The sequence below is a fragment of the Echinops telfairi genome, unplaced genomic scaffold, assembly GCF_000313985.2.
Source record: "Echinops telfairi isolate 266 unplaced genomic scaffold, ASM31398v2 ScPeMD7_7420;HRSCAF=8458, whole genome shotgun sequence".
Taxonomy (NCBI): domain Eukaryota; kingdom Metazoa; phylum Chordata; class Mammalia; order Afrosoricida; family Tenrecidae; genus Echinops; species Echinops telfairi.
In genome coordinates, this window is record NW_022111320.1 from 24,487,150 (window position 1) to 24,515,034 (window position 27,885).

A 27,885-nucleotide genomic window follows, 5' to 3' on the forward strand; every position below is an offset into this window, starting at 1 on the left:
TAAATGCATGTATAAATGAGGACCCCTGGTAATATAGTGCAGTAGCTCTCAACCTGAGGGTCGTGACCCCTTTGAGGGGGGGTGTTAAATGACCCTTTCACAGGGGTCGCCCAATTCATAACTAGCAAAATTACAGTTATGAAGTAGCAACGAAAATAATTTTATGGAGGGAGAGGGCAGCGGGGGAGGGAAGGGAAAAATGAGCAGATACCAAGGGCTTGAGTAGAAAGCATATGTTTTGATAATGATGATGGCAACAAATGTGCTTGACACAATGGATGGATATATGGATTGTGATGAGTTGTACGAGCCCCAATAAAATGATTAAAGAAAATTTTTAAAAATAATAATTAAAAAAGAAAATAATTTTATGATTGGGGGGTCACCACAACATGAGGAACTGTATTAGAGGGCCACGGCATTAAGAAGTTTGAGAACCACTGATATAGTGGGTTATATGTTGGATTGCTAATAACATAGCCAGCAGTTCAAGTTTATCAACTGATCAGAAGGAGAAAATGAACTTTTCTTCTCCCGTAAAGATTTATAGTCTCAGAAACCCACAGGGGCAGTTCCACTTTGTCCTGTAGGGTTGTATGAGTGGATTTGACTCAATGGAAGTAAGGTTGGGTTTTTTATTTATTGGCTTGCTTATATGTATCTACCTATACACATGTGTATAAAAGCACAGGTGTTACAGATAATAATGAAAGACGGCAGGCACATTTTAAATATATCTTATTGTATTTATCTTGAACATGCCCAAAAGAACAAACTTAAAAAATGAATCTTCCCCACCTTTCAGTGTTCTCCTCTACAATGTCTGTAGCCTGATAGTGTATACTAGAGTTTTAGTTATCGTGTGGCATGAGTTTATTCCAAAGTGTGTTTAAAGATGTCCCTGTAATCAGTGGATGCTGCAGATAAGTTCTCTTAGTAATACACTTATCACAGTTTGAGTACATTTTGTTTGTTTGTTTATTTTTGGCGAGTCCGCCAGGACGCGAAGAGTTAGAGTGCATTTGAATGCCTTCACAAAATAGTCCAGCCAAACAGTAACTTGCAGGGTGATCTGTGGGTCAGTTCACTTCCAAGCAGAGAAGTCAACTCAAAAAGCTATGGTAATTTCTGATTTTGAGGATTCCAAAGAGATAATCGTCGTAGATTTTCTGGAAGGACACGGCCAAATCATGGAGCCTTATTAGGAAGAAGTTCTACAAAACTGCAAACTGTACTGGTGTGGAAAAGACCAGGACAACTGGACTGAGCAAGTTTGTCCCATCAGGACCATGCACCTCTTGCTCATTCTTTGAGGATAGCAACAACAGTCCTATGAGATTTACATTGGGGAATCTTACTCCATCTACCTTGTAGCCCTGATTTGTCTCCTTCAGACTTCTCACCCCACCCCGCACCAAAATCTCAAACATTGGAATAAACATTATTTCAGTCCCTCAAAGATGGAAATTCAGCCATTTGATGAGGCTTAATCAAAGTTTGCAGAATTCTCTTGGTTAGGGTGAGAGAGATGGAAGCACTACCTTCAGAAGTGTATAGACCTATATGGAGGACATTGAAATAAAGGATATATTGAGAATAATAACTTTATAAATGATTTTGTAGCAATACTTTTTGGCAATGTAACAATCAGTTTTTTTTTTCCTTTGAAGCTATATTATAATTACTCAATTACTTTACCTTGGTAAAACATTATTCTAGACTGCCTTTGATTTCTTTCTGAATGTGATTCTATGCTCTTACTGCCCTGTTCTAAGTTAAATATTTGAATGTGAGGCAGGATTTTGTGAAAATCATATCTTCCAACATTTTAAAAAATATCTTTTTCAGCATACTCATGTACCAAGACTCATACCTTTAATAACAAGCAATTGTACATCAAAATCAGTTCCTGTAAGGAGGTAAGTTCTGGTCCGGAAAAAAATTTTTTTTAAATATAATTATAATTTTGCATTGCCTTTTAAAAAAATATAATTATAATGTTGCATTGCCTTTCATTTTTAATCTGGTGCAATTTGTCACTAATTTCTTGCTTTCCAAAACCATAATACAATTTGCGTATTATGTAAGTGAAAACACAAGAATAGACTATAATGATTAATTATTTTATTTTGTCTTCTTATGTTGAGGAAAATAACTGGCGAAATAGTAATATATCAAAGTGCGAGTCAGGAAATGCATCATAAGATTGCTCTGAAAACGGGGAGAAATGATTGAAATAAGTACAGGAGCAAGATGTAGGGAAAGGAGAGGGGTACAATAACCTAAGTGGAGATGGATAGCTATGTTGCATGCTACAGAGACTTTCAGAGCCCCAAGGGAGGGAGCACGGGGAAGATTTTTAGCAAGAAAAGGGGCTAATTGATGTCAGAATGTGAAAAACTTTGAACAGCAATCAGAGGAATTCTGGCATTTATGGGAGCCTTTGACAGTTGTTAAGTTTTAGTGATAACATCATCCAATCTGGGTTTTATTGTAGTTTTTAAGGACCAGTGGGGGAGATTAGTTTAATTTTTTTTAAAAAAACTGTTTGAACTCAGGTAAGACAGAGACCAGAGTCTGCACTAGAGCTGCAATGATAGCTGAAGGAGATGAAGTTATTTAAGGTGTTGGCACAAAGTTTGACAACTAGGTATGAATGAGGGAGGCTGTGTCAAGTGCTTGGGGCTGAATTCTGAGTCACTCCATTACTTTGTCTGGTCTCAGACAAGTTCTACTGTTTCTCTTTTCCGAATATGTATAGAATAATGAACTGAAAGGGTGGCCAATGGGTAATTACGGTCAAGTCTCATTGTTTGTTCTCTCGGTTTGCAGACTCACTCCCCCCTCCCCCCCACCAACTTTTTCCTGTAAAATCAGCGCTCTTCAGTATGCCTTTGGGGTTATTTGTAGGCATGTGCTGTAGAGTTTGAGTTGTCCAAAGTGGACTTCCCCGTGGACACTGAGTACAGCAGCACTCTCCCTTCTTGTTTCACGGCGCTTCTTCAAATCATGTGTCCTTGCCATAGTTTGCTTAGTGCCACATATTCTGTGCTTTTTGGGGGGCAGTTTTATTGCTTTAAATCCCTCCACTCCTAAGTATAATGTTGAAATGTGTGTTGTCTAGTGTTTTTAAGTATAATTCACAATAAAAGGTCCTGGTCAAAGTGGAAGCAAAATGTAGAAGGAAATTTGAAAATCTTAAGAAAGCCCATACTGCAATGAATGTACAAATGTGCTTTACACAATTGATGTATGTATGGATTGTGATAAGAGTTATATGAGCCCCTAATAAAATGATTAAAAAAAAAAAAAGAAAGCCCATACTTACTAGTCTGATAAAGAGATTGGTGGACACCCAAAACTGTGCGCCTTAGACATCATCAAACTGGGAACTAAACCCATTCCTGAAGATCACCTTTCAGCCCAAGAATAGTTATTTTTAAAGCACAGACAGCTGAGTTAGTCAATTACCAAAGGGCAAATGTTGTATGAAATCACTGCTATAACGAAAAACACCAAGACAAAGGCAGGCATCTGTTCTCAGGCCATAAAATTTTCTAATTCGGAATTCCAAGCAACGAGGTGGTCTGCCTGCTTAATGCTCTTGATCTATATATCACCCTCTTGTTTGTACATCTTAAAAATTACTTTGATAGAGGAGGTCTCACTTTAGGTCAGCTTCTCTTCCTAGGGGAAGAGGGAGAAGACCATTCAGTTCCTTATCATAGAGCACTATTCTGCAGTCACCCCAAGTCAACACTACAAGGTTGCTCAGTGAACCTTAATGGGAATTCAAGTCTAAAAATGGGGGAAAGGGTGGAAGGCTTGGGTCATATCTGTCTCGAAGAAGGTGATGTTGCTTCTGTTGGTAGGTAAACCAGGTGTGGCAACCTGCCATTGGGGGAAACACAACATTACTTATATAGACCTTCAAGGGGAACATACACCAGTATTATGTTCACAATTGAGCACTTCTGACCTAGTTTCTGTCTAGCCCTTGGTGACCCAGGCCATGTGCTACAAACAACCAGGACTGTGGACTCTGCCCTTTCAAGAAATACAGCATCCCTCATGCACCACATCAGGGGGATCCAAATTGCATTGAGTAAACTGAACTTTACCATGTTTTAAACACACCTGTAGCAAATTAAAGGAACTGAAATGCTCCCTTGGGCTTAAAATGGAAACGTCCTATAGCAGAGGTTCTCAATCTGTGGGTCGTGACCCCTTTGGGGGTCAACAACCCTTTACAGGGGCTGCCCAATTCATAACAGCAAAATTACAGTTATGAAGTAGCAATGAATATTATTTTATGGTTGGTGGGGCTCACCACAACATGAGGAACTGTATTAAAGGATTGCAGCAATTGCAAGGTTGAGAACCACTACCCTACAGTGAGAAGCAGATGACTACTATCCCATTGTTTAATGTTAAATATTATAAATTTTATACAAAAATATAGCATCACAGTTTCATTTATAAGTTAATGTATAATTATGTTGTTCTTTAATAAATAAGTTATTTTTTAAAGAAAATGTGAGGTTTCCTTCATGAGTCTATTTGATACGTGTCCTTGAGACAGGTATATAAGAAATGTGTGTAAACCCAGTGTTGAAATTATGAGGAACTCTTAGAGTATTTTTGAACAATTTATCATCAGAATAGTTGGAAAATTTTCGTTAGGAGGTTTTTCACCTGTTACAATACCTGAGAAACCTTGTATTGTAGTTCAGGTGACAAAATGCAATATCATTGAAGAAGGTATCAATACAGTTCTTAACGTATTATTCACTTATAATCTGCCTTTTGTTTTTCAGACGTTCATTTGAATTTTTAGATTTATTATTACAAGAGTGGCAGACTCATTCATTGGAAAGGTAGGCATGACCTGTTCTTCTCTGTAGACGTCACCGGCATGGATTTGACAGTACTTCACACTTCAAACATTACTTGTGTTAGTTCTTTTTTAAAGATGTAGTGTTGTACTTCTCTTAATCATTGCAGCTGTGAATATATACTTTTCTCCCCCTGTTTTGTAGGGTGGATAAGAGTATTTTAAGTAAAGTAAGATAGTTAAGATACTGCCTCGTAAAATTGGGCAAAATATTTTTAAATTTCTCTCTAGTCATATGAGATACGTTTTCTGAAGGAAAATCAATCTTGCAAAGAATTATTTTAATAAGGAAAGAAGAAGCATCCTTTCAGAGGAATATTATAAGGCACTTCGTGGTTAGTTTCTCGCTTTCAGGCTTCATTGATCAAGTATATACTGACATGTTTAATGCAGCTCTGAGATGAACAAAAGGCAAAAGGTGAGCAGCCGCAGGTCACCGGCTAGTTGGATGGCTGTATTTCTCAGTAGGTTTGAGCATGAAGCTTGGAAGCACCTGTATTTCACTGGGTACATAGCTGATTTTCCGTTTTTATGGACACCTTTAAGTCATATTATCCTGTTCAAACCTATTCTTTAAAAATAGAATTTTTTATTTAATGTAAGCATATGATTTCAAGTTTTATTTCAACTCTTTTGTGATTGATGCTCTTTAGTTTAGTAAGCTCATAAGCACTATACTCTTAAATTGTTTTCTGCAGTGAGTAGAGTTCTGATAAACCATGTAGAAAGTATTTATTTATTTATTTTTAATTAAAATGTGAAATTTGAGTACTGTATTTTAATACAGTATCTGGATTCCATATAAAACATTTTTTCACACTTACAGTGAATGAATTATTAGAAAGAAACCATGCATGAATAGGATATATATGGGACGAATTCTTAGAATAATCCAGCTGTCTTGGATTTATTATAATGCACTAAATAAACTTTGTGCTTCCTTTGCCCCCTTAAAGGCCCATCTTACAGGCAGTATTATGTGGTGAAAATATATCTTGCCACATGAATCTAATCATGTGTTTATTGTACAGACATGCAGCTGTCTTAGTTGAAACCATTAAGAAGGGAATTCATGATGCTGATGCTGAAGCCAGAGTGGAGGCAAGAAAGTAAGTTTATATCATATATTTTGTGACACTTTTAACATTCTTTCATTTAAAGGAATCATATTGTGAGAATAAGAATATCAGATGTATCCCAAGTTTTCTAATTCACTCACTTGTAATAAAATTGAGATTGATTTTTCTCCAATCTGCACCTGGGAGAGAATCTGCACCAATGCCATAACTTGACAGACTTTCCATATTCTGTGACATACGGAACTTCATGGATGCTATTTTCTGATCCTTACAAGGATTCTGCAAAATTGGCATTCCCTCTGTGGATGGTAGCTGAGGTTTGGAGATTGTGCTGCTCTCCCAAGGCCGTATGCAGTGTGAGCAGCACAGCCCACCACGGTGTGAACTGAAGTCCCCTTTTGAGGGCCTGTAGCACACATAGGAGCTGTATTTAAAACTTGTGTGTTTGCCCCTACTCTTCTTGATTGCACACACTTTTCCTGGTTAATGTCTAACCATGGAGGCTGCTGCATCATATCCCTTATTTGCCCTTCATTTTCTTTTTGTTTTGCAGGACGTATATGGGTCTTAGAAACCACTTTCCTGGTGAAGCTGAGACTTTGTATAATTCCCTTGAGCCGTCTTATCAGAAGAGTCTTCAAACTTACTTAAAGAGTTCTGGCAGCGTGACATCTCTTCCTCAATCTGACAGGTCCTCATCTAGCTCACAGGAAAGTCTCAAGTAAGGTTCACATATGTCATCATTACTGATTCTTTACCTCTGCCCTTCAAAGTTACTGAACTTGTTGAATCAATTCCAATCCATATTAAGGATAGTACTCAGCTACTAGCCAGAAGATTAGTAGTTCAAACTCACTCAGAGGAGCCTCAGAAGATAGGCTGAGTAGCATTTTGCTTCTGAGAGGTCACAGTCTTGAGAGCCCTGTGGTACACCTCTACTCCACACGTAATGGGGTCACCAGGAGTACTTATGGGGAGTGGTTGAATATCTGCTTGCTTTGGCTTAAAGCTTAAAAGGTGTTGATTTAAGTGTACTTGATTTCTTTGGTCTGTTTTCTCAAGGAAGGTTAGTTGCTAGTGTAGCTCTATATGTTCCTATCTGTAAAAAAGAATGAAAAGCACTGATTTTTATGTGTATATATTTATATATACGTAAATGTATTTTAATTTAAATATATATTACATCTCTTTAGATATGTTCATATTATATCTAAATTATATATATAGTTTATATGTCTTCTATATATACATATTTAAATGTATTAAATATTATACAGATATTAAGTAACCTATTTTAGGGAATAGTCGTGGAAATCCAGGAATCATCTTCAGAGTTCTTATACAAAGCACTATGACTAATGAAATCCCTACTGCTTTTCTTTCTCACCTCTTACCGAGTTTCAAATTCAACAAATCCCTCAAGGGAACAAGATTATCTAGTATTTAACTCACCTCCCTATAACTACGTGGAATATTATGGTTGGAGAAATGGTGGAGGCTACATTTGACCTCCTCTAACTATACAAAGAGGTAGGAGATTGCAACTCCGCATCTGCCCGAGTACTATTCTAAGACTTTCATATACACATATTGCTATACTGTATATAGCAATTACTTTGTTAAAACCATATCAGAAACTCAAACTCGCTGCCATGAAGTCAATTCTGACTCATGAGTAACACAGTTTAAGGAGGCATTCATCCCTCTCCTCTTGCAAGTACTGTTCTAAAACTGTCATATACACACATATCGCTGTGTTGTATCTAGCAATTACTTTGTTAAAACCATATCAGAATCAGCTGGAGGGATAGAGGTAGAAGGACCTAGAGTTTAAAACAGATTTAAGAAGCATCTTTGATGTGTCAACTCTTGATGTCAGCAAATAGCTAATAATAATGAGGCAATTGGGAGATTTGAACTCGGGTTTTATACTTAATAACATTCCTAAGTTTTTAAGGATGGTGATGTTCCAGTTACGTTTAAGGGTCCATATTCCACTTAAGTGTCCCTCTCTACATGGAGTGAGATAGTTGACAAAGGGTTGGCAATAATTAGTAAATGCTCCAGATGCTGTTTGTTGGTTAAGTGTTGGGTTGCAAACCACAAGGTCAAACATTTCAAACTGACCAGTGGCTTTGCACAAGAGACAAGAGGTTGTCTGCTCCCGTAGAGATGTATAATCTCAAAAGCCCTGCATAGTGTCTCTCTGAGTCAGAATGACTCCACGGCAGTGGCTTTTACATGGATATGGGTAATGTTTGTTTGGGTCATATGGGTCATATGTTTGACCCATATATTCATCAAATAATTAATATATTATTTCATATCAAAATAATTTCATATATTATTAATAGAAAATTCCTTTAAAATTAATAAAAGAAGAAATAAATAGAATAAAATGCACATGTCTTAACCGAGAACTTTTACAACAATAAACTTAACCTATTTTTTTTGCTTAACCTATTCTTAATTACACTTTAACAAATATTAATTTCAGTATTTTTGTAACAGCAAACACTGGAAACTACATAAATTGCAATAAAGCAAAATGAGCTATTTGCAATGTGAAAAAAAGCAGGAAAAATATGGTATGATTGTTTAAAAAAATTCATTGCCATCAAGTTGATTCTGACTCTTAGTGACCCTATAGGACAAGGTAGAACTGCCCCTGTGGGTTTCTGAGACTAACTCTTTACGGAAGTAGAAAGCCTCATCTTTCTCCTAAGGAGCAGCTAATGGTTTCAAACTGCTGGATGTAGGGTTAGCAGCCCAACACATAAGCAGTGCACTACTTACTGGGTGGTGTACTATGTGTAAATATGGGGAGTGCATACAAAGGACACATGAGGGCACTTAAGAAGTCATGGTGGAAATGGAATGAAAAGATAATGGGATTTTCTTACTGTCTTTTTGATTTGTAGGAATTTTCCTACAATCTCTGTTGAGGATGTTCTGTGAAAGACCAGATTTTTCACAAATTTCATACTGTTTTTATTTCTCCAGTGTATGTGTAGTATCTTATGGGGTGGGGGGTGGCATGAAAAGGAGAGAAAAAAAATTTGTAGGCAGTTATTTCTGACTTGTCTCTCTTCTAGTGTGTGTTACTGCATTTATTGTGGATATCTTGATAGTGATTTTTTGAGCCTTAAAATGATTTTAAACAAAGCATTTCCACCAAGCTGGATCAGTTGGAGGCTCTTAGAAAGACCTGTGATTTGTGGCCCTAGTTTTATTAGAGGATCTGTACTTAAACCCAGTAGCATACTGTTTTATTCTAAAACAAAAGTAGATATGGTCTGATTTCAAAAGAGAGTTCTTGTGGGAATAATTCCTTATCTAAAATCCTATTTGAATTTTGTAGTATTCACTTCACTTCAAATGAGCTGGCTTTGTGGCTTTTTCCTCTTCATTTTTATTTTAGTATTTTCAAACTTTAAAGTATACTTGAATCACCCGAAGAGCTAATTAAAATGCAGAATCTCAGTCTAGTTGGAGTTGGACCCAAGATTTTCCACTTTTTACAATCTCCTAGGTAAAGTGAAAGCAATTTGTTGGTGAACTATACATGGGATAGCCGTAATCTAAAAAAGATATGTAATTTTACTTTAGTACAGATTCTTTAAACATGATTCCAAGCGACCAGTTCCACTTCCTGGCAGCCCGGTGTGTAACAGACTAGAACTGCTCTCTAGATTTGGGGGGGTAGTGATCTTGAGGGAAGCAGATCGCCAAGCCCGTCTTCCCCATTGTCCTGGGTGGGGTAACAACTTTCAACTGAAGTGATCTGCTTCAATAGAAGAGGGTAATAACTTTAGGGAACAATTATCAGAATAACAGAGTGTTAGGCTTAGTAGGCTGTCAGCAAATGTGTTGTTTGATAATTTAACGTTTTCTGCCATCATCCAGTTTGGAGGTTCTGCTTCCCTTCTTCATCCCCTTCAGTTTATAGATATACTTTCCAGATCCTGTTACATATGATTAAAGTACCATTATAATTCAATATAAATAGGAATATAAGAAAGATAGTGGGTTCTTTGAGATAAATAATTTTCTTATACGTTCTCTAATCAGACAGAAATCTTTTCCTCAGCTCCTAGCCTCTTTAGTGTGGCCTCAGGCAGTAACCCTCAAAACACGTGGTAGCTTCATGAATTGCCAGTGACCACAACCAGGTGGCTTAGGTGAGAGAGGCTGTGGTCAGACTGAGCTTCCCTATGTGCTGATCATAACTCTGGCTCTCTCCTTCTGAGTGAAATGTCCTGCGCTACAAGTGGTTGCGAGTGCTGCTCTTGAGTCTCCTATGATGGGCTCTGTGGTCTGTGCTGAGAACCAGAATGAGCAAAAGCAACCTGCCCTCTGCTCTCTCTGCTTACTGCCAGTTACAGCATTTTTCTTCCATAGCGTTTGAGACACCATTGATCTTCAGTGATACGTATGGGAACAACTGTTCTAAAATGACTTGTAAAATTAATATTAGAAGTATTTGGGGAACTTCTCATTTTAACTTTAGTTTTCATCAGAAAACTCAGTAGTATGTCATTGTTATCAAAAAGCTGGTGAATTAAATCTTATTACTAACAAACATTTTTCCTCATTTGCTTTGCAGTCGTCCTTTCTCTTCCAAGTGGTCTACAGCAAATCCGTCAACTGTGGCTGGGAGAGGTAAAGGCCTTTTTAAGAATCAGCATATTTTGTTTATATGAGTGTAACTTTTAAACAGCCTTCGTGTGACTGACAATAAAAAAGTTATTTCATAGCAGCTCAATACCACACTTATAAACTATACCTGTGTATACAGATATTATACACAGATGCTCCATGAAGCATTACTTAACCAGTCTTATGATACACTGTTGTTTTCATTCTATTTCATGTCTTTAAAAATACTGGCTATATCAGACCAGTTTATTTCATAGCCTATTCATTGGGATATGGCTCACAGTTGGGGTACCCTGATGGCTCAAATTAAGCACTTGGCTGCTTGCCAATCAGAAGGTCACTGTTCAAGCCCACCAGACCTTCTTCAAGAGAAAATGTGGCAGTCTGCTTCTGTAAAGAATTACAACTCTGGAAAACAGTGTGGGGCAGTTCTACTGTGCCCTACTGGGCCACTATGAATTAGAACTGACTCTCAACACTGAGTGGTAGATAGCGACTCACACTTTGAAAATTCTTTGCTTTTTAAACTGAAAACCTAAACTTTAAAAATGTACTGACTTTGTACTACTTAAGAGTGACAGCATCTCCATTGAATGAGTATATCTGTCCCCACTGTAATTCTTGCTACCGATGATAGTTAAAAGTCAAGCTGTGGCCATCTATTTATCATATACAATGCTTAATTTTCATAAATTATAAGCATCATCTCTGAAATAGTCTGGTCACTCTTCTCTCTTCTAAGAAAATTAAGAACTTTAGTTGTGCTAGGATTGAAACTCAGACATTCAGATTTTAAATTACTTCTGGTATTGTGCATTGTGCTGCTACCTTCTCACTGAGCACTTGTCGTCACAGGATAGCTCGTGGCGGGTTCAAATTTTTAACATTTTCATGGTGCTTACGGTAATTTATAATAGACTTGGTGGCTCAGTCATTAAGCATTATGCTGCCAACCACAAGGTTAACAGTTCAAGCCTACTAGCCAATCCATGGGAGAAGATGTCGCCGTCTGTTTCTGGAAAAATTAGATTGCCTTGGAAACCCTTATAGGACAGTTTAGACTGTCCTTTGAGGTCACTGTCAATCAGAATCGATTTGACGGCAACAGGTCTGGTTTTTTTGCTTGGCAGTGGTTTCAATAATATCAGTTACCCTTGCTTTGTCTCCCTCAGTGTCAGCCAGCAGCAGCAAAACCAGTTCCCTTGCAGGAAGTCTGCAGCGGTCCCGAAGTGACATTGATGTGAATGCTGCTGCAGGTGCCAAGGCCCACCATGTCGCTGGGCAGTCTGTGAGAAGTGGGCGCTTAGGGGCAGGTGCCCTGAATCCAGGCTCCTATGCATCACTAGGTAAGACAGCTGTGGAAGATGGCTCTCTGGTCTCAGAGAAGGCAGGATGCTATCTCAATGATTTCCATCCCTTTCTTGCGAATTGGAGGTACTCATACTGGAGACATAGTTCTGGATAGTTAAGTGGCCTTATTTCCACTTGTTTTTTGCCTCCTCGTACTGATTAAAAACAAAACTAGACCATTCTCGATGCCATGATTTGCCGGGAGAATTTTCACACAGCTCTGCAACGCTGCTATGTAAAGCCACTGGTTCCTAAGAGAAGTGTGGGAAGGCATTAGCCTCGATCTCACTTCTCTGTTCTCCTTTCTTTCTCCTGCTTCTATTCTTCTACCGAGAAGTTAAAGCCTGTTAGAGACCTGGGAGAACGGACAATTTTTCTGTGTCTAATCACAGCTTAAGCACATATTTCAAGAACTATTCAGGGTTTTTTTTTTGTTTTAATATATATTTATGTCCATCAACTTAAACTATGTGGTTGGTTTTCCATGTTGCTAATCTCTGTCTGTGCTTGTTTTTCTTTCCCTTCAAGCTCCTCTTAATGTAAACCCAATTTGAAATAATATACCTTAAATGTATAGTAAATTATTGTGAACTTTTGGATATATAAACTAGAGATAATTTTCAATTTATTCCTGGTAGTTTGCTCTTGGAAAAGTGAGCTCAGTCACTTTTACCTGCATTTTGTCTTGTGTGTTTTATTTATTTTGATTATTGGGGCCTCTTACAGCTCTTAGAACATTTCATACATCAGTTGTATCAAGCATATTCTTGTGTTTTAGTAAGTGAACTTGGATGGGTTACAATCTGATGTGATTCTGATTGGGGACATGCACAGGGAAAAGACTAGAACAGAACCATGTCTTTCCCTTGTCTTTCGGAGTTTATTCTTAAACGTGTACTTGCTACTCTGATTTTCCTACTCCATCCTTGCTTGCTTCTCTTTTCTCCAATGCCTGTGAGTCTTTATGAGTTTAATATGAAAATTGTTGAAGTTCGCTTCATTTTGACTCAGGTAGCAGGCAGGTAAGAGGAGCACAAGTGTGTGTTTCTGAAGTCACGCATGTGCGCTTGGTAGAGACACCTGCCTTTCCTGGTGTGTGTGTGTTTGGGGACTTCTGGGAAAGGAAGCAATGTATCAGAGCACTTAAAAGATCCCTGGATTTGGGATTATTCAGATAAAGCAATTCAAGAACTCATTGTGAACTATTTGAATCTATTTGTTCCGGCTTGTGTTTCTGTACCTATGTAAAATGAATAGCATTTTAATAACAAACATGCTTTAAATAAACATTCATAACTTTGAAGATAATCAGAATGTTTCACTGCATGTTTGTTTAATTATGAGATTTCAAAATTTGAAGCACACACACAGAAATCCTGCTTCATGTATGAATATAAATGGTTAACATCCTAAAGAAGAATATAAAAGTCATAATTTAGCAGTGTGATAAAAAATAATAATATTCAGCCATTAGTGTGGTTGTTTTAATACTGCTGTTACTGCATCACGTGCAGGAAGGAATACCCCTGGACAATGAAGAAAAATTACCCAGTCACCTTGCTAGATTCCTAAAACTCTGACTACAGATTAACAACTCTTCCTAAGATACTGGCTCGTAGATATTCTTTATCATGTCACTTCTATTTTTTTCTTATGTACTTAGACAGCATCGGATGTTTTATCAGCTGTAGTTGATTAGCATCAGGTTGCCTGGCACCGCCATTTTTATTTAAGTGTTGTGCTGTAAGTCACTGTGATGAAACATGTCACAAAATAAAAAAGATTAATAATTTTGGGAAAGAAGGAGTAAGAAATTAACATAACTTGCAAAGATGACATTTTAGAAAACCCTAGAGCTTATTAGGATTAAAAGAGAAGCCTGTTGATTGGATAGAAAATTATTATACAATATAAAACCTGCATCTCACATAGTAATATTCATTTAAACCACCTTAACTTGTTTATTTAAGTTAGCAACCTAAACCTTAAAGACCTATTAACAATTTAAGACATTTGAGAGACAGAGACTATCTGTTAAAATTTGCTATGGATACTTGAACTGTCAGAGACATTTCTTGAGGGAATGACTCAATATTATAACCATTATATTCCAAAATCATCATATAAGTAGAACTGAACATGTTAAGAATCTAGTTTGAACTAGGAGTGGTAATGAAAGGTAGAAAAGCAGCTCTCCTTGCTACTTCGTCGTGTTTATTGAGAAGCAATGACTATTGAGAGACCACAGTACGGAAGGGACTCAGCAGGCGTTGGTCAGAATAGGAAGCGCAGCGATGGTAGCTCTGAGTGTACTTGAGTATATGATAAAGTTGTCACTGCTGCAGTCAGAGGAATGAAGAAAGGATAGGTCACTCAGTGATGGTGTTTAGAGAGTTGACTTACTACTTGGTACAAAATTAATTTCTAGCCAGACTTCCTACCATATAAAAACACGTGCTAGATGGCTTAAATGTTGAATAAAAGCATAAAACAATCAGATAAAAACATTGTCGGTAAGCACTTAGTTCTTTCCAGGTACACTGCTTAGGAGATCTGGTGGTTTCTGCTTCCACACCCATCGAGAGTCTCAGTCTGTTAGTAGTTGCTGGAAAGAAATGAGCACATAAAAGTGGGATGGATTTTCTCTACTTTGAGTTTGCACTTTTCCTAAGATATCAAACTGGATCTATTCAGGAGGCAGTTGGGATATAAAAGTATGTAACTTGAGAGAGACATTGAATTAGGAAGTCTCTAGACAATGATTGTAATCTCCCCTTTAATATTAAACTCAGCATACTATGTAAAGCAGATGTTTCTGCTATTTTTAATGCCCCCCCTCCCCCAAATGCTGGATCTTTGTCAGCAAAAATATGAATGTTTTGCCGTTTTCTCTTTAGCCTGAAAAGCTTGATGTGATGGGAGGTGATCAAAAATTTGCATTAAGGAAACCTTGGTTTTTTTTAAAAAAATGAAACCTTGATAGATGTATACATAGTTATGAGTTTGTGAAATTGTGCTATTCTTTTGATTGCTTCTGGAAAACAAAAGCTAATTTGGATGCATGGAAAGAAAATAGTGTCATGGTGTCTTGAGCAGGTACCAGATTTCAGTTGGTTGAGGACGCAGTAAAGGGGAATGTGAATGGTGAAAAGAGGACTGAAAGAGCCCCACAACAGTCTCAGTGCTGATAGTCCTCTTCTTAAGACTTACTGAGTTACAAGCCACAGTCAACAGCTGCACATTTGAGGGAGGGGAGAGTGTTGTACACATCTTGTTGTTAATATGTACTATACATAGTGTTAACAGCTTGTTATTTCCTGGTATTGTCTCTAAGTTGATATGTAATGTGTCCAAAGAGAAATAAAGATCAAACGTATAAAGGTAATTGAGATAGTTTATTGTGTGGTAATACATTTTCAATAATAATGAAAAAGTAGGTATTCCTCTCATGTAATAGCTGACTTGCCCCCATAGTCATTAACGACTTATTCAATGTTAAGAAACTTTTTTTTTTAAAGATTGGAAGCATTCTGAATGTTTGCATGCTACTGTAGTGTGACGGGAACCAGCCCCTAACAAATAATCATGGTCTGGTAGGCTCAATTGTACGGCTATAATATATAAAGAATATAGTAAAGTCATCGAGAATAAGAGAGATAGAGAGAGAGAATAAAATAAAGGAGTCAGACACATTTCATGGTAGCATGCTCACCTCATCCTCTCTTGATGGTCCATGTGGGGATGTGGAAGGAGGAGAGGACAGGAGAGAGAGGGAAGAGGGAAGGATTGGGAAGGAGGACAGGAAGAGAGGGGGGACCATTGGAGTGGGGACCTGACCAGAGGAGAGAGAGTCTTTATTGTTTTGGGGCTTTTATAGGTAACATTAGTCGTGCATATTCAGGAGTTACATCAGTCACAAGGTGGGTGGTAATCACAGTAAAGTCCTCACACTAAGCTCACAGGTGAGGAAACCTAATACAGTACCTGCATTGGGGGAAGGGGAAGGGGGATGGGTGCCTCAGCGGGAGGAGAGCTACAGGGAGACAGAATCAACCATATGCTCACTTTAAGGCAACATAGCTGTTAGAGGAGAATCTGCGGGAATGACATTTGTTAGTTTCCCACACAATAGAAGGAGACTTTGAATATACAAGGTTAGTTAGATCATTCTTCATTTATGCTGAAATTGGAAGGCTTGAGGCATGGGATCTCTAGCGTGGAGCTGAGAGGTCAACTACAGATCTGCACTAGGCACCAGCTTCACATAAGTAGAAGGGAAGAAAATGCGGAAAGAGGTAGATTCAAATAGACTTTGCTTTTTGAGACTGTGAGTAGCAGAAAGGAAGAGTATAGTGGAGAAATTGATACTTCTGTCTCAAGAATTCAGGATCATTTGCTGAGAGTAAACAAAGCGTGAGAGGTGACTTGAGGTTTGGAATAGCCAGTAAGGAGAGTGGTAACCGATGGGATTGTTTCAGGCATCCACAACTACCCACACCTTTAGGAATTCACAAGCCAAGCTGTTGGATTCACAACTAAAGTTTATTACAGTAGAAGGAACCCCATCCAGTCTGCCCAGAAGAAAAGTCTCATCAGGCGGAGTCTAGAAGAATGTAGTCTCAGGTTTCTAAAAGCTCCTTCTCAAAGGTGGTGGGGGTGAAGGGCTTCTCAGCTGATGGTCTTTCAGCAGTGGAATGCGTCCCCACGTGCAGTGTTTCTGTCCAGGGACACCACCTCAGACTGTCAGCACAGCGCAAGTAGTAGTCTAGAAAACACAGTTAAATTTGTCAAGATCTGAGATTCCTTAGGGAGTGATAGTTCTCAAAGAGAGAGATGGGGAACAGCAAAGCAATAGTGTCCCAGCCAAATTGTAGGATTTTGAGGTCTGTTACAAGCTAAATAAGAAAAGAAATGAGCTGAAGTGGCTCATGGATTGGGAGAAAGACCATAGCAAGGGGTTTCTCTGGTTGGACATGGGTGTCCCTAATCTTTCTCTAGGCTGATGGAAATCGGTTTTAAATTCGCTATTTTAGTACATTAGGTATAAAGCTTTATCTTACATTCCAACCTAATCTTGTTTAATCAAACAAGAAATTTGAATATTTATATTATGAATTCTGTCTTCTTAAAAAAATTTTCTTGGGCTTATAAGAGTATTAGATCTAATATACTAAGTTTTCCTCTGTTCTTTGCTTGCTCTTTCATCAAAGAGGATACTTCTGACAAGATGGATGGTAAGAACTTCTTTTTCTAATACTAATACTAGATATTTTGATGACTCTAGATGATTTATCTTTGTTCATTCTTCTCAATTTCTAAAAATATACTAATTTGCCTGAAGGTTTTATGTGAAATGACAGCATAGTTCTATGACTAAATTTTCAGTGAAGCATATCCATTCTTAATCCACTCAAATACAGAGTTACTGATTATTCTTAGTTAAATAAAATCTCTTAAACATTTTTACCTGAGTTGGTAGTATAACAGCTTTCTGAATAGTCCTTATTTCTTAAGCCTTTCCGTAAAATTTTCAGAAGACTCCCATAAGTCAGTTGATTCAGTCCTTTAGTTTACTGGCTGATACGTACAGAATGGCATCTTTTACAAGTTCATATGGTTATTTATAATAATGAAATGCAAGTTGCAGATGCTGTCTGAGAGTAAGTTTTAAATTAAACACTGAATCAAATAGGATTGACTTTAAGTTTTACCTTTTTAATCCTAATATTCAATGACTTTTTTTTCTGTAGTTGCTTAGTTCAAGAACAAACCTGTGCTTCTGTAGTCTAATACTAGTCAGCATGATATATGTTCTCAACTCTAACTTTATTGGATATTATAATATTTTCTTAAGAACTTATCCTTTTCTTACAAATGTAACATAAGATCTAAATCTGTAACTAATAGTATAAGAATAGCATTTCTTAGGAAAAAATTAAAGTGTTTTTGTCAATTATACAAACTGAAAATTTATTATGGCTTTCATTTTAATAAAATGGGCTTTAGGTCATCTGGGTTCAGTATATTAAAAATTTATGAAATGCTATAAACATATATATAGTAGTCTCTGTAGAATTTCATAAAAATTTTAAAAATATATGTGTGTATGTATATGTATGTATATATGTGTATATATGTACATACACACACATGTACATATATACCGGTACACAAGAGAGCTTCAAAAAGTTCATGGAAAATGGAATTGAAAAATAATGGAATTTTTAAATGAACTTGTAGAAACTCGTGTGTGTGTGTGTGTATACATACGTGTACATGTGTGTTCCACAGGTCAGAATGTGAAAACGGAGGATAGTCATATTAGATCACCAATAACTGCTGAGTTCCATCATTACACAATTGCCAAATCACAGAATTATGGCCCAGCCAAATGGACATATGATCGATCTTACCTGTCACACAGCCAGCATTACCCTTACCTTGCAACCCCAGCATTCTTTACTGCCAGCCATGTGTCGTTAATGCACAGCATAGTTGGATAGTTTATTATTTTTTTTACTGTTGTTGTAAATGCAAAATGACAGCTAAAAAGATAGTCAATAAGGGAGGGGTTAAGGTGTATGTGTGTAATAGGAGCAGAACTTTTTGAAGTGCGTCCTCCCCCCCCATGTGTACATGCATAGTTGCTGTTTAGTAGCAGTAGCAATTCTTTTCTTTTGCACTAATTTTCATTGACAACTTAGGGGACATACATATGTGTTGAGTAAGTAACTAATGAATTGATAGTTCTCTGGCTCTGCAGATGCTGAGGAAAATGCCAGGCTAATAAGGCCAAGGTCATGGATTTGTTTTGTGCTTGTCATTTAGCATTTCTGTTTCCCTTATAGACTACCTTTTAAAAATGAAGAGTATCTAGTTCTACTCTGTAAAGGTTTATATAAATCTTCATTTTCAAAGAAGCATAACGATAGCTTTACCTCTTTCTTAAATGATTAATTTATCATACTTTCATCACAATTTCAGATTTTAAGAATGAAATAAAGTAGAAGTTTACCATTTTCAATTCTCTAATGCTAACTTGTGTATATGTGTGTGCTCTGAGTCAAGTGCTTGAAATATTTCCATTTCTCAAAATGAACCTTTAAGGCTTATCAAACCAAAATTCTATTTTTGTTTCCATCCTTTCAGTTTAGTCTTGGGTGGGGGTCTCGAGGTAGGTCTTAACATCAACCTTGGCAGAATTTGTTGAAATACTATTATTTTATTTCTCTTATTTAGGAACAGCATCTGAAGATGGTAAGAATTATATATTTTGCTAGTAATATGAATACCTCTGCATTAATATTTTCATTAGTAGGAATTAAACATTAAAAATAGGCTAATATCTTTGCAAATCTAAATAATTTGCAAGGCGCAATAGCTTCTATCTATATTTTATGTTTGGTTCTGTTATATGTATGAGTTTTTGTGGATTTTTTTTTCATTTGTTGATTTGCTTTACATCTTGGATCATCACATGCTTTAAAACAATTGCTTAATATGTTTAATAATAACAAAGTCATATAAAATTAGAACATCATTTCATTTTTTTCTGTAGTGACATTTATGCCTTCCTTTTGTTTTTCTGTTTTTAGTTATTAAATTTATTTCAATTCATTTATACTTTGGGAGAGCATGCACCATTGTTTAATAATGATGTCATTTTCAAGTTTAAAAGTTTATTAGTCTTCTCTGAATGTCTTTTATGTTTTGAATTAGTGACAGGGGATTGAGATACTTTATTTGAGTTTGGGATTAAAAAAAAAAGACTGTACATAAGACCTTCCTTTGCTGAGCCAGTATGCTTTTCAGAATAAGTATTGGTTGCCTTTGAATTTGTAGAGAAACGTAATCTTTATAGTTACCTCACCTGAGGCTATATTATCCTTTTTCCCCCCTTGAAATTTTACATGGATGACATTTTTTCTTTCAGTGTAAAACTAAATGAATTATTTTGTATCCTAATATTTAAAGTTTTTAAATACTCTATTAGAACCATGATTTGTAGTACTATAATCTAGAAATTTTAATATCAAAGTACCAGTCATATCCAAATTTCATGGTTATATAGAGAATTTATGTGGATAAGTTCTCCATTTCAAAAATAACAACTTGGTCTTTCTATTTTATTCTTACTCAGAAAAAACATTTTATCCTATTCTAAATAGACTGTGTAAGAGAGCAGGAGGCCTGAATTGTGGGCTCATTAGGGGACTTGAAGAAGGTGGTGGAATACTAGAACTCTGCCAACTGCACTTTTGGGTTTGCCTCTGTTTATTCCTACTGCATATTTCCTATCTCTCATCACATCCTTCTTCATTTTGTGTATTCCTTCTTAAGAATATAGTTGTATCAAGCTATTTTAGGTGTGTGTTAGAAATTGAGCTGAATTTAACTAGAAAGGTTCTGAGCCCTGCTCTTTGGTTATGTTTGATACTGGTCCTGATTTAATAGGGGTTGAGACTATTTTTGGAAACCCCATACCAAAAAAAAAAAATCCCATTGCCGTTGAGTTAATTCCAAAACAGCAATCGTATAGAGTGTTTCCAAAGCCGTAAATCTTTACAGAAGCTAGTCTCTTTTTTCTCCCTCCGAAAAGCTGGTGGCCAGCTGGTGGGTTTGAACAACCTGCCAGCAATTCCGAGCTCCTTAGGAGAGCTCTGGATTCCCAGCTGACCACATTGCTGTCTGTGGATTGTTTCAGAGCAACCCAACAGGACCTGGTCCAACTGCCCTGTAGGGTTTCCAGAGCTGCTCTCTTTATAGAAGCAGAGTGACACAGCTTTCTTGGTTCTTGTTTGTTTGGGGAGTTTTATTTGTTTGTGCATGACAAATGATTTAAGAACCTTGATAAGCATTACCTCCATTAGTTCAAGTGCTCTAGAAATAAGATTAGAATTGCCCTGGGCTGATGGAGATGGGTCACAAAGTAGTGAGGGAAGAGGAACAGAACAATGGAGAAAATGCATTGAACAAAGTGCCAACTGTTGAGTAATCCCTCAAATCGTAAATGAAACTGCCTGGAGGAAAAGTAATAGACCCTCCACATAACCCTGCACGGCTGCTGTTTGACACCACATCAAAAGAGGACTTGCACTACCTGCTAGTGCTTCCTCCGGTAGTCCATTTAGAAGTATATCTTTCAAAGAGTTATTTAGCATTGTGCTTCTAAAAATAGGCTTATATTTAAAATTCTAGGCTGGGTTGGGCAATTCCACTTCACTGTATTAATAATGTCAAACTGAGAATGGACAGCTTATAGTTGGACTATATTATTACCCTTAAAGAAAAGTAAGCTTATACAACATGTAAAAATTAGAGTGCATTTTAAAATTTTAAAAGAAATGCAACCTGATTGATACTTACCTTCTTACAGAATTTGGCACATGCTTGAAATGCACACTCAATTAGAAAATATAGTGATTCCCCCCTCATTTCTAAATATAATAGAAAACTGTCTTTAATTATGGAATTGTTTCATTTTATTCCTCAGGCCGGGTGAGAGCAAAGCTTTCAACACCACTTGCTGGCATGGGAAGTGCTAAGGGAGATTCCAGGGGACGAAGTCGAACAAAAATGGTGTCTCAGTCACAGCGTATGTATTGGTTATCAGTCCTCCTGTATTTGTCAACATGGTCGGATAAACATGTTGCTTGTATATTACTGTATTGGGAAATTGACCAATGGATAAAGAGAGAGCTAATTTCAAAAAAGACGAGCCACATACTGAGTTCTTGTTCTATACTTTAGGTTCATCATCACCTGACAAAAATGAAGGTATTTTTTCAATGTTTTGGGTCAGTCGTTGTGCATGTTTTGGAATCTTTTGGAGTGGGTGTTGTCTTGTCTTTGATGTGTTCTTAGGGCTGCATCATTGATTCCTGCCACTTAGAAAGAAAAACTTCATCTGCTGTCAAATCCTTTGCATGGAGATAATTTAAATAGCACAACATAGCCTCAGCCTTAGGGTTTCCACCGTCTACTCAGAAACTTGCAAATGTAAAAAATTGTGCTTTTTAGAAGCAAAATAATTTCTATATTTAAGCATCAAAATCTGGCTGTGTCTAATTAATGTTGTTCAAGGACAGATACATGGCATTATCTTTCTCTCCCCCAAAGGATTTACAAATGCCTTCTTTTGCAGCAGCATTGTTGACAGATAAATACTGATTCATAAGGAAGAAACATAAATTGAGATGGCCACTTCTATTGTATTCCTTCTTAAGTTTAAGATTTTTTTCTGCTTCATTGGAAGCTGGCTTCCTTATTAAGCACAATTATTAAAAAGCACAATTTTGAGATCTAGGTAAAATGAATGATCCATTTCTACATGTTCCAGAATAGTAACATATTTTTTTTTTACATTATTAATTTAAAAGCTTTTGTTCCCATCCCTTCTTTACCAAGAGATTTTCATGAACATATATTTAAAAAAAAAAAAAAGGAAAAATTTCTAGGGAAGTATTTGTGCAAGGATTATTCTACATACTTCATTATTGGAAAGAAGTGGATTTAACATCTTCCACTGAAAAGGTGATTGATCAAACTGTGAATGCCCTGTTTATCTGTTCTGTAGCTGGGTTCTTGACACTTTGAGCCTCTGGTTTAAAACTAGTGAGAAGCGTGGGGGCTCGGCAGGTGGGATCGTGATTGCGCAAGCCATACCTAGCAGACTCTTCTTTGCAGCATCAGAGAACTTGAGCAAAGTATCCATGGGAGCAGCCAACAAGAGTCCTGTCACAGAAGCACAAATCGTCAGTAAACTTGGTTTACAAATTAAAATCAATTTGCAAATAGGAAAAATGGCCTTTTCTCCCAACCCAATTAGGAGTTGCCCATATCACATTTTGCCATAGTCTTGTGTCTGTCACAATAATTTTTGGAGTAACAGTTTTTCTACTGAAAACTATTATAATGTAGTCAGTGAGAGCCTTGCTGCTGTTCCCTCTGTAGCCTACAGATCAGCACCATCACCTGGGGACTTGTTAGAAATACACACCATCATATGAGCCCCACTCCAGATCTTCCGAAGCAGAATCCTCTTCTACTTAACAAGACCACCCAATACTTTGTATCTCAGATAAGTTTGAGACAGACTGATTTTAGATCCTAGATTCCGGAGTCATGCTGTCGGGTGTGAATCCTACCTCTTCCGGGTTATTTAAACCCTGTATTTCCTATGTACATCTGTAAAACTGTGTACCTCATAGGGTCATTGTGACTATTAAAGGATGCAGTATATTTCATAAACTTAAAGCAGTACCTAGCTTAGAAAAAAATGCCTGTGTCAGCTGATAAAATTCTCCTGAATACTAGTCTTCATTTACGTGGATTGAATTTTATATTCCTATTGTGTCTATCTCTGCCTTGTTACTCTTATGGCATCCAGAAAATAAATAGTGATAAAGTTAAGGAATTTAAAGGCTTAAAAAAAAGAAAAATGGCAGTGAGAAACAGTGTTTGTTCAAGTATCTTAGGGAAAGAAGTAAATTGTATGTAAGATTTCTTACTTTGTTTATCTCAAACAATAATATCAAATATATTAAATATAAATAATATTAAAGATTGAACCCAGGGAAGAGTGCTTTTTATATGTTATTTTTAGTGTATGATTTATGAACCTCCCTCTTAGGTACAAGATTGTTTTTAAAAGTTCGTGGAAATCTTTCATTAACTTTTCATTCCATCTTTCCACTAACTTTTTGAAGCCCCCATTTACATAGTAACTCCAGATCCAAACAGTATAAAATTATTCCATGATAAAATAATAAAACATACATCTATATGATTTATTATAAGCACGTCTGTATGTGTTTTCACTTTGAGACTCACTCCATGAGACTTAACATAGTGATTGAACTTTTAGACCTTGTAGGGCTTTAAGATCAGGCTTTCTCAGTGTAAAAATCAATTAGGCCTTAAATATCAGTATGGTTTTTGATAGTTGCTTGTTTATTTATCTAAATAACTGTATGTTGCATTCCAAATTGCTTTTTAGCTAGAAATTGTGGCTGTATGTAATTTGATGTAAGTTTCTTTGCAACATATTTGCACAGATATATTACTGTATTGCCTCCTTTACTTTGTTGTATGGGAATTCATTAGGGTTTGCATGGGTCGTTTCAAATTTTAATATTACCATTTGTGGGGGGGTTCTCTTGGATCAATGTAGGTGTATGAAAGCCAGGCCCAAGGGAGAGACTTTATAAGAGGTGTGTCTTTTTGGTTCAGAGCAACTAGCGCGTAAATGATTGCAGAGCCTGTCACAATCGTTGTCCCTCACCCTACCTCGTTCTTTTGTTTGTTTTTATTCCCCTCCTTTCTGTCTTTGTCTTGAGAAAGATAAACTTTGTAGCTTTTTAATGTAATATTTCTTCAGCTGTAATATGATAGAGAGCTTCCTAACCTGTTGCTTTAAATTAAATGTTTAAATAATGAAAACTTAAACATTTAATTATTTGGATTTTGGACTATCCGTAGTTGAAAAGCTGAAGAATGTGCATTTACTCTTGCAACTTCATTTCATTGCTTTTTATATGACTGTCTGATTTCAGTTTTCCAGCTACAAAAACTGCTAAATGTAACCGCTTTTATCACAGACCTCTGTGGTTTGGGTTTTTTTTAAAGTTTGCTTTTTTGCCTTAGGGCTTTTTATTTTTTGAGAACTGACTAAAGTTTCTTATTTCCACTTGCCACCCATTTTAAATCTGCTCCTTCCCTCTTCATGGATTATAACCCTTACCCTCATTCTGCCTTTGCACTTGTTCAGGATCACAATCTGCTAATACCATTGGTGGTAAGAATCTATAGACTTTATGTGTATATCTATTGTTTGGTCACCTAGTTTCATTTTTAAGTATGGGTTCTATTCAGCAGAAATTCTTAACATAATATTTCATGATTTTGTTGCCATAGTGAGGCAAGAATGGTCTATTCTCATTTTTCTTTGGCCTGTTTTTATTTGATTATCAAAACTCTGGATGTTGAAATTAAAGCAAAGGACCTTCAGTAATGCTTTGCAAAGAGCTCGTAAAATGAAAGCTTTAACCAGAGGAAGAGAAATGAGATACTACTCAATTTCAAGTTTTGGAAATGAGCGTATTTTCTAGTCATGTACTATTCCCTTTTCTGCTGTTTCTCTCAAAGAAAGAATTAGCACTATTTTCCAGCTTTGGTGGTTCTCTGCTGGGGAAAGAACCTTGGTATTTTCTTCCATGTTTAAGTACATAGTTCCACAATGAATGACAGGCACTGGAGTTCTCACACCGTTTGTGGGGACCAGGGAGCCTTTTAGAGAAGATGATGATGATTGAAGCAAGATGATTGTGCCAATTGTTTTCCTAGGAGAAGGCCTGAACAAATTTAAATGTCTATACAGTCAGCTTGCATAATTTTGATCAATTCCATACAACTCAAGTAGATGGGGCTACTTTTCTACCGCATGCCACCTTTCTGCTGAATAGACCCCCGGTTCAGAAAACTCTCCACTCTTCTACTAGCCCCTCTCCTCCCAATTTCTATTGGTTGTAACAGAATTCCATATTGTGTTTGCTCGGTTCATTGTTTGTACTTTTTTATATTATTGCGGATTTTCCCATAAATATCCCATTAGCTTATCTTGCATTGTGAGTTTGTGGCATGTTGAGTCATTGGATGTTTTGGTGTGTGTGTGTGTTCGTGTTTGTGTGTGTGTTTAATTTAGACACTGCATGGAGAAAATAGGTATCTTAGAGTATCATTAAGGTTACAACTGAAGGAATCCTCTTTAAGTATTCTCACTGAAATATCACGAAACATTCAAATGAGCCATTATTTCAAGTAGCCTATGTTTCTTATAATTATATAGATTTCCTTCTATTTAAATATGAATTATTAATTTTGTCAGAAGCATTACTTTGTTAATATTACTGTACCTAATAAGATGTTTTATTGTTTGCTGGTAGAGTTTAGGAGTTAGACAGGAATCTAAACAGTACTCCGTAAGTTCGTGGCGAAAAAACTATAGCAAAAATTACAGATGGCTTTATCCAGCTTACCTATATTCATGGAATATTGGGTCTACCACAGCTTGAACTCAGGAAACTTTCATTTTAAAAAAATCTCAAGAATTGGTTGGTCTTGCCTTAGTAAAGTGCCTCTCCTGCAGGGAAGGGGTAGGCACACACTGCACCATCCCCTGAAGCCTTCTCTCAGCTCCCCCCTTAATGACATTCCTGTTTTTTTCTACTGTGTATTTGAGTCTTTGCTCAATGGAAATGAAGCATGATTGGGTAACACTATATAAGGTGAATAGTGACGATCCTGCTAGGTAGGAAACATGGTGTGCTGTGAAGGGACAACGTAGCTTTCACAGAGATTCATTTAGTGCAAAGTGCTTTTTTTTTTATAAAGTTACCATTCAGAATCTAGGATTAGACTATACCTTGGAATTACATTATCTGTTTTCCAATACAGACATAAATGCTTTGGTTGCAGGACCCATCCTTAAAAGGTCTCCAAAACCCAAGGCCATTGAGTCGATTCCCACTCACAGCATCCTATTCAAGTTCCCAAACTGTAAATCTCCCCTGGAGCGTATGATCTGCTCTTTCTCCCACAGAGTAACTGGTGGTTTTGAACTGCCTACCTCGCAGTTAGCCCAATGCCCAACCCACACTGTAACTGGTTTAAAACCAAGTGTTTCTTCCCCCTTCTCCCCACTTTTTAAAACTCCACATCTCAGGCTATGAGATTTTTGCCCTATTCTGCCTTTTCAAGGAGTCCCTGGGGGATGGGTGCAATGCTGAATGCTGACAAACAGTGGAGGTTCATGTGCACCCAGAGGCCCCAGGAGAAAGTCCAAGCAGTCTGCATTCCCCAAAGTCAGCTTTTGAAAGCCCAGTAGAGCACAGTCTAGTCTGACACATATGGGATCACCAGGACTCGAGATGACTCCATAGTAATCAGTCCCCTCTCCTCCACCTGGCCACATTGCTCCTCCCTTCCAAAACTGAAAAGCACTCCTTCAAATGTGGTTTGTCATCTTTGGCAGTTGACCTTTAGTTCTGGTCTACACTCAATATCTCTGTATCCCAGACTGTGGCCACTTAGGTACCTTTTGTATTTGAAGGCATCTATAATCTCCTTCCATTTTCTTTTCCAGGTGGTCTAATGTTGTTAACAGTTAAAAATTTAATATAAAAAATTTAATGTATGTGGTAGTAAGATAAACTTTTAACCACACACTTCAATTCATTGCTTCAGGCAAATAGTTTATCATAAAGCATATTACCATTATTGGTAATATTAGTAATCACATTTTTCCCCCTTTTAAATATGTAGCTTTTCGATACAGAACACGTTAGCTGTACACAATGTATTGTGAGATAAGTAGTTTCTTTGGAGATCTTTTATACTCTGTTCTGAAAATTATAATTTTGTCTTTATTAAGCTTAGTATCTTATAACATACCTCAACTGAAAATGTCATTGACATAACTTACTCAATCCTTAAGAATGTAGTACAGTAAAACCTGCAAAAGCCAGAACCTGTATAATGTGGAAATCTATTGGAGAAGGAAATCTGAACTATTTTTTTTCCACTGATGAAGAACAATGAAAATATTACGGTAAGATCCCACCATATCAAAGGTGAAAATTTCACAAGACTCGGGGGGAAAAAACCATCCCATTCTGGCTCTCACAGGTTTCACTGTATGCCATTTTCTTTGGAGGTCCCCACCCACCCCCCCAGGTTATGATTTTATATGAATCTTCCTCGATCCATTTCCTTAGAACTCAGAACCTGCCATTCTATCCCACTTCTTTGGATGTATGGCTTTCATTTCCATCCACCTCCCAGCAGTCCTCCTGGAACTCATATCTTAATTGTTTGTGTGTTTGACTCATATCTTAATTGTTTGTG

General features: G+C 36.9%; 1 protein-coding gene across 34 annotated transcripts in view; it reads left to right on the forward strand.

The window, feature by feature from the left end:
• CLASP2 (cytoplasmic linker associated protein 2) overlaps nt 1-27,885 on the forward strand; it is a 177,671-nt gene that overhangs the window by 97,995 nt on the left and 51,791 nt on the right. For 13 of the 34 annotated variants that reach the window (XM_045297473.1, XM_045297477.1, XM_045297478.1 and 10 more), the window contains 9 exons: nt 1,849-1,919; nt 4,818-4,877; nt 5,926-6,003; nt 6,527-6,694; nt 10,580-10,635; nt 11,805-11,978; nt 17,193-17,216; nt 19,222-19,239; nt 21,476-21,577. In XM_045297473.1, coding sequence (XP_045153408.1) covers nt 1,849-1,919; nt 4,818-4,877; nt 5,926-6,003; nt 6,527-6,694; nt 10,580-10,635; nt 11,805-11,978; nt 17,193-17,216; nt 19,222-19,239; nt 21,476-21,577 — 751 coding nt within the window. Of the gene's footprint in view, nt 1-1,848; nt 1,920-4,817; nt 4,878-5,925; nt 6,004-6,526; nt 6,695-10,579; nt 10,636-11,804; nt 11,979-17,192; nt 17,217-19,221; nt 19,240-21,475; nt 21,578-21,732; nt 21,760-24,751; nt 24,779-27,885 lie in introns of all 34 variants that reach the window. The other 21 variants (XM_045297466.1, XM_045297471.1, XM_045297467.1 and 18 more) reach the window with 5 other exon arrangements.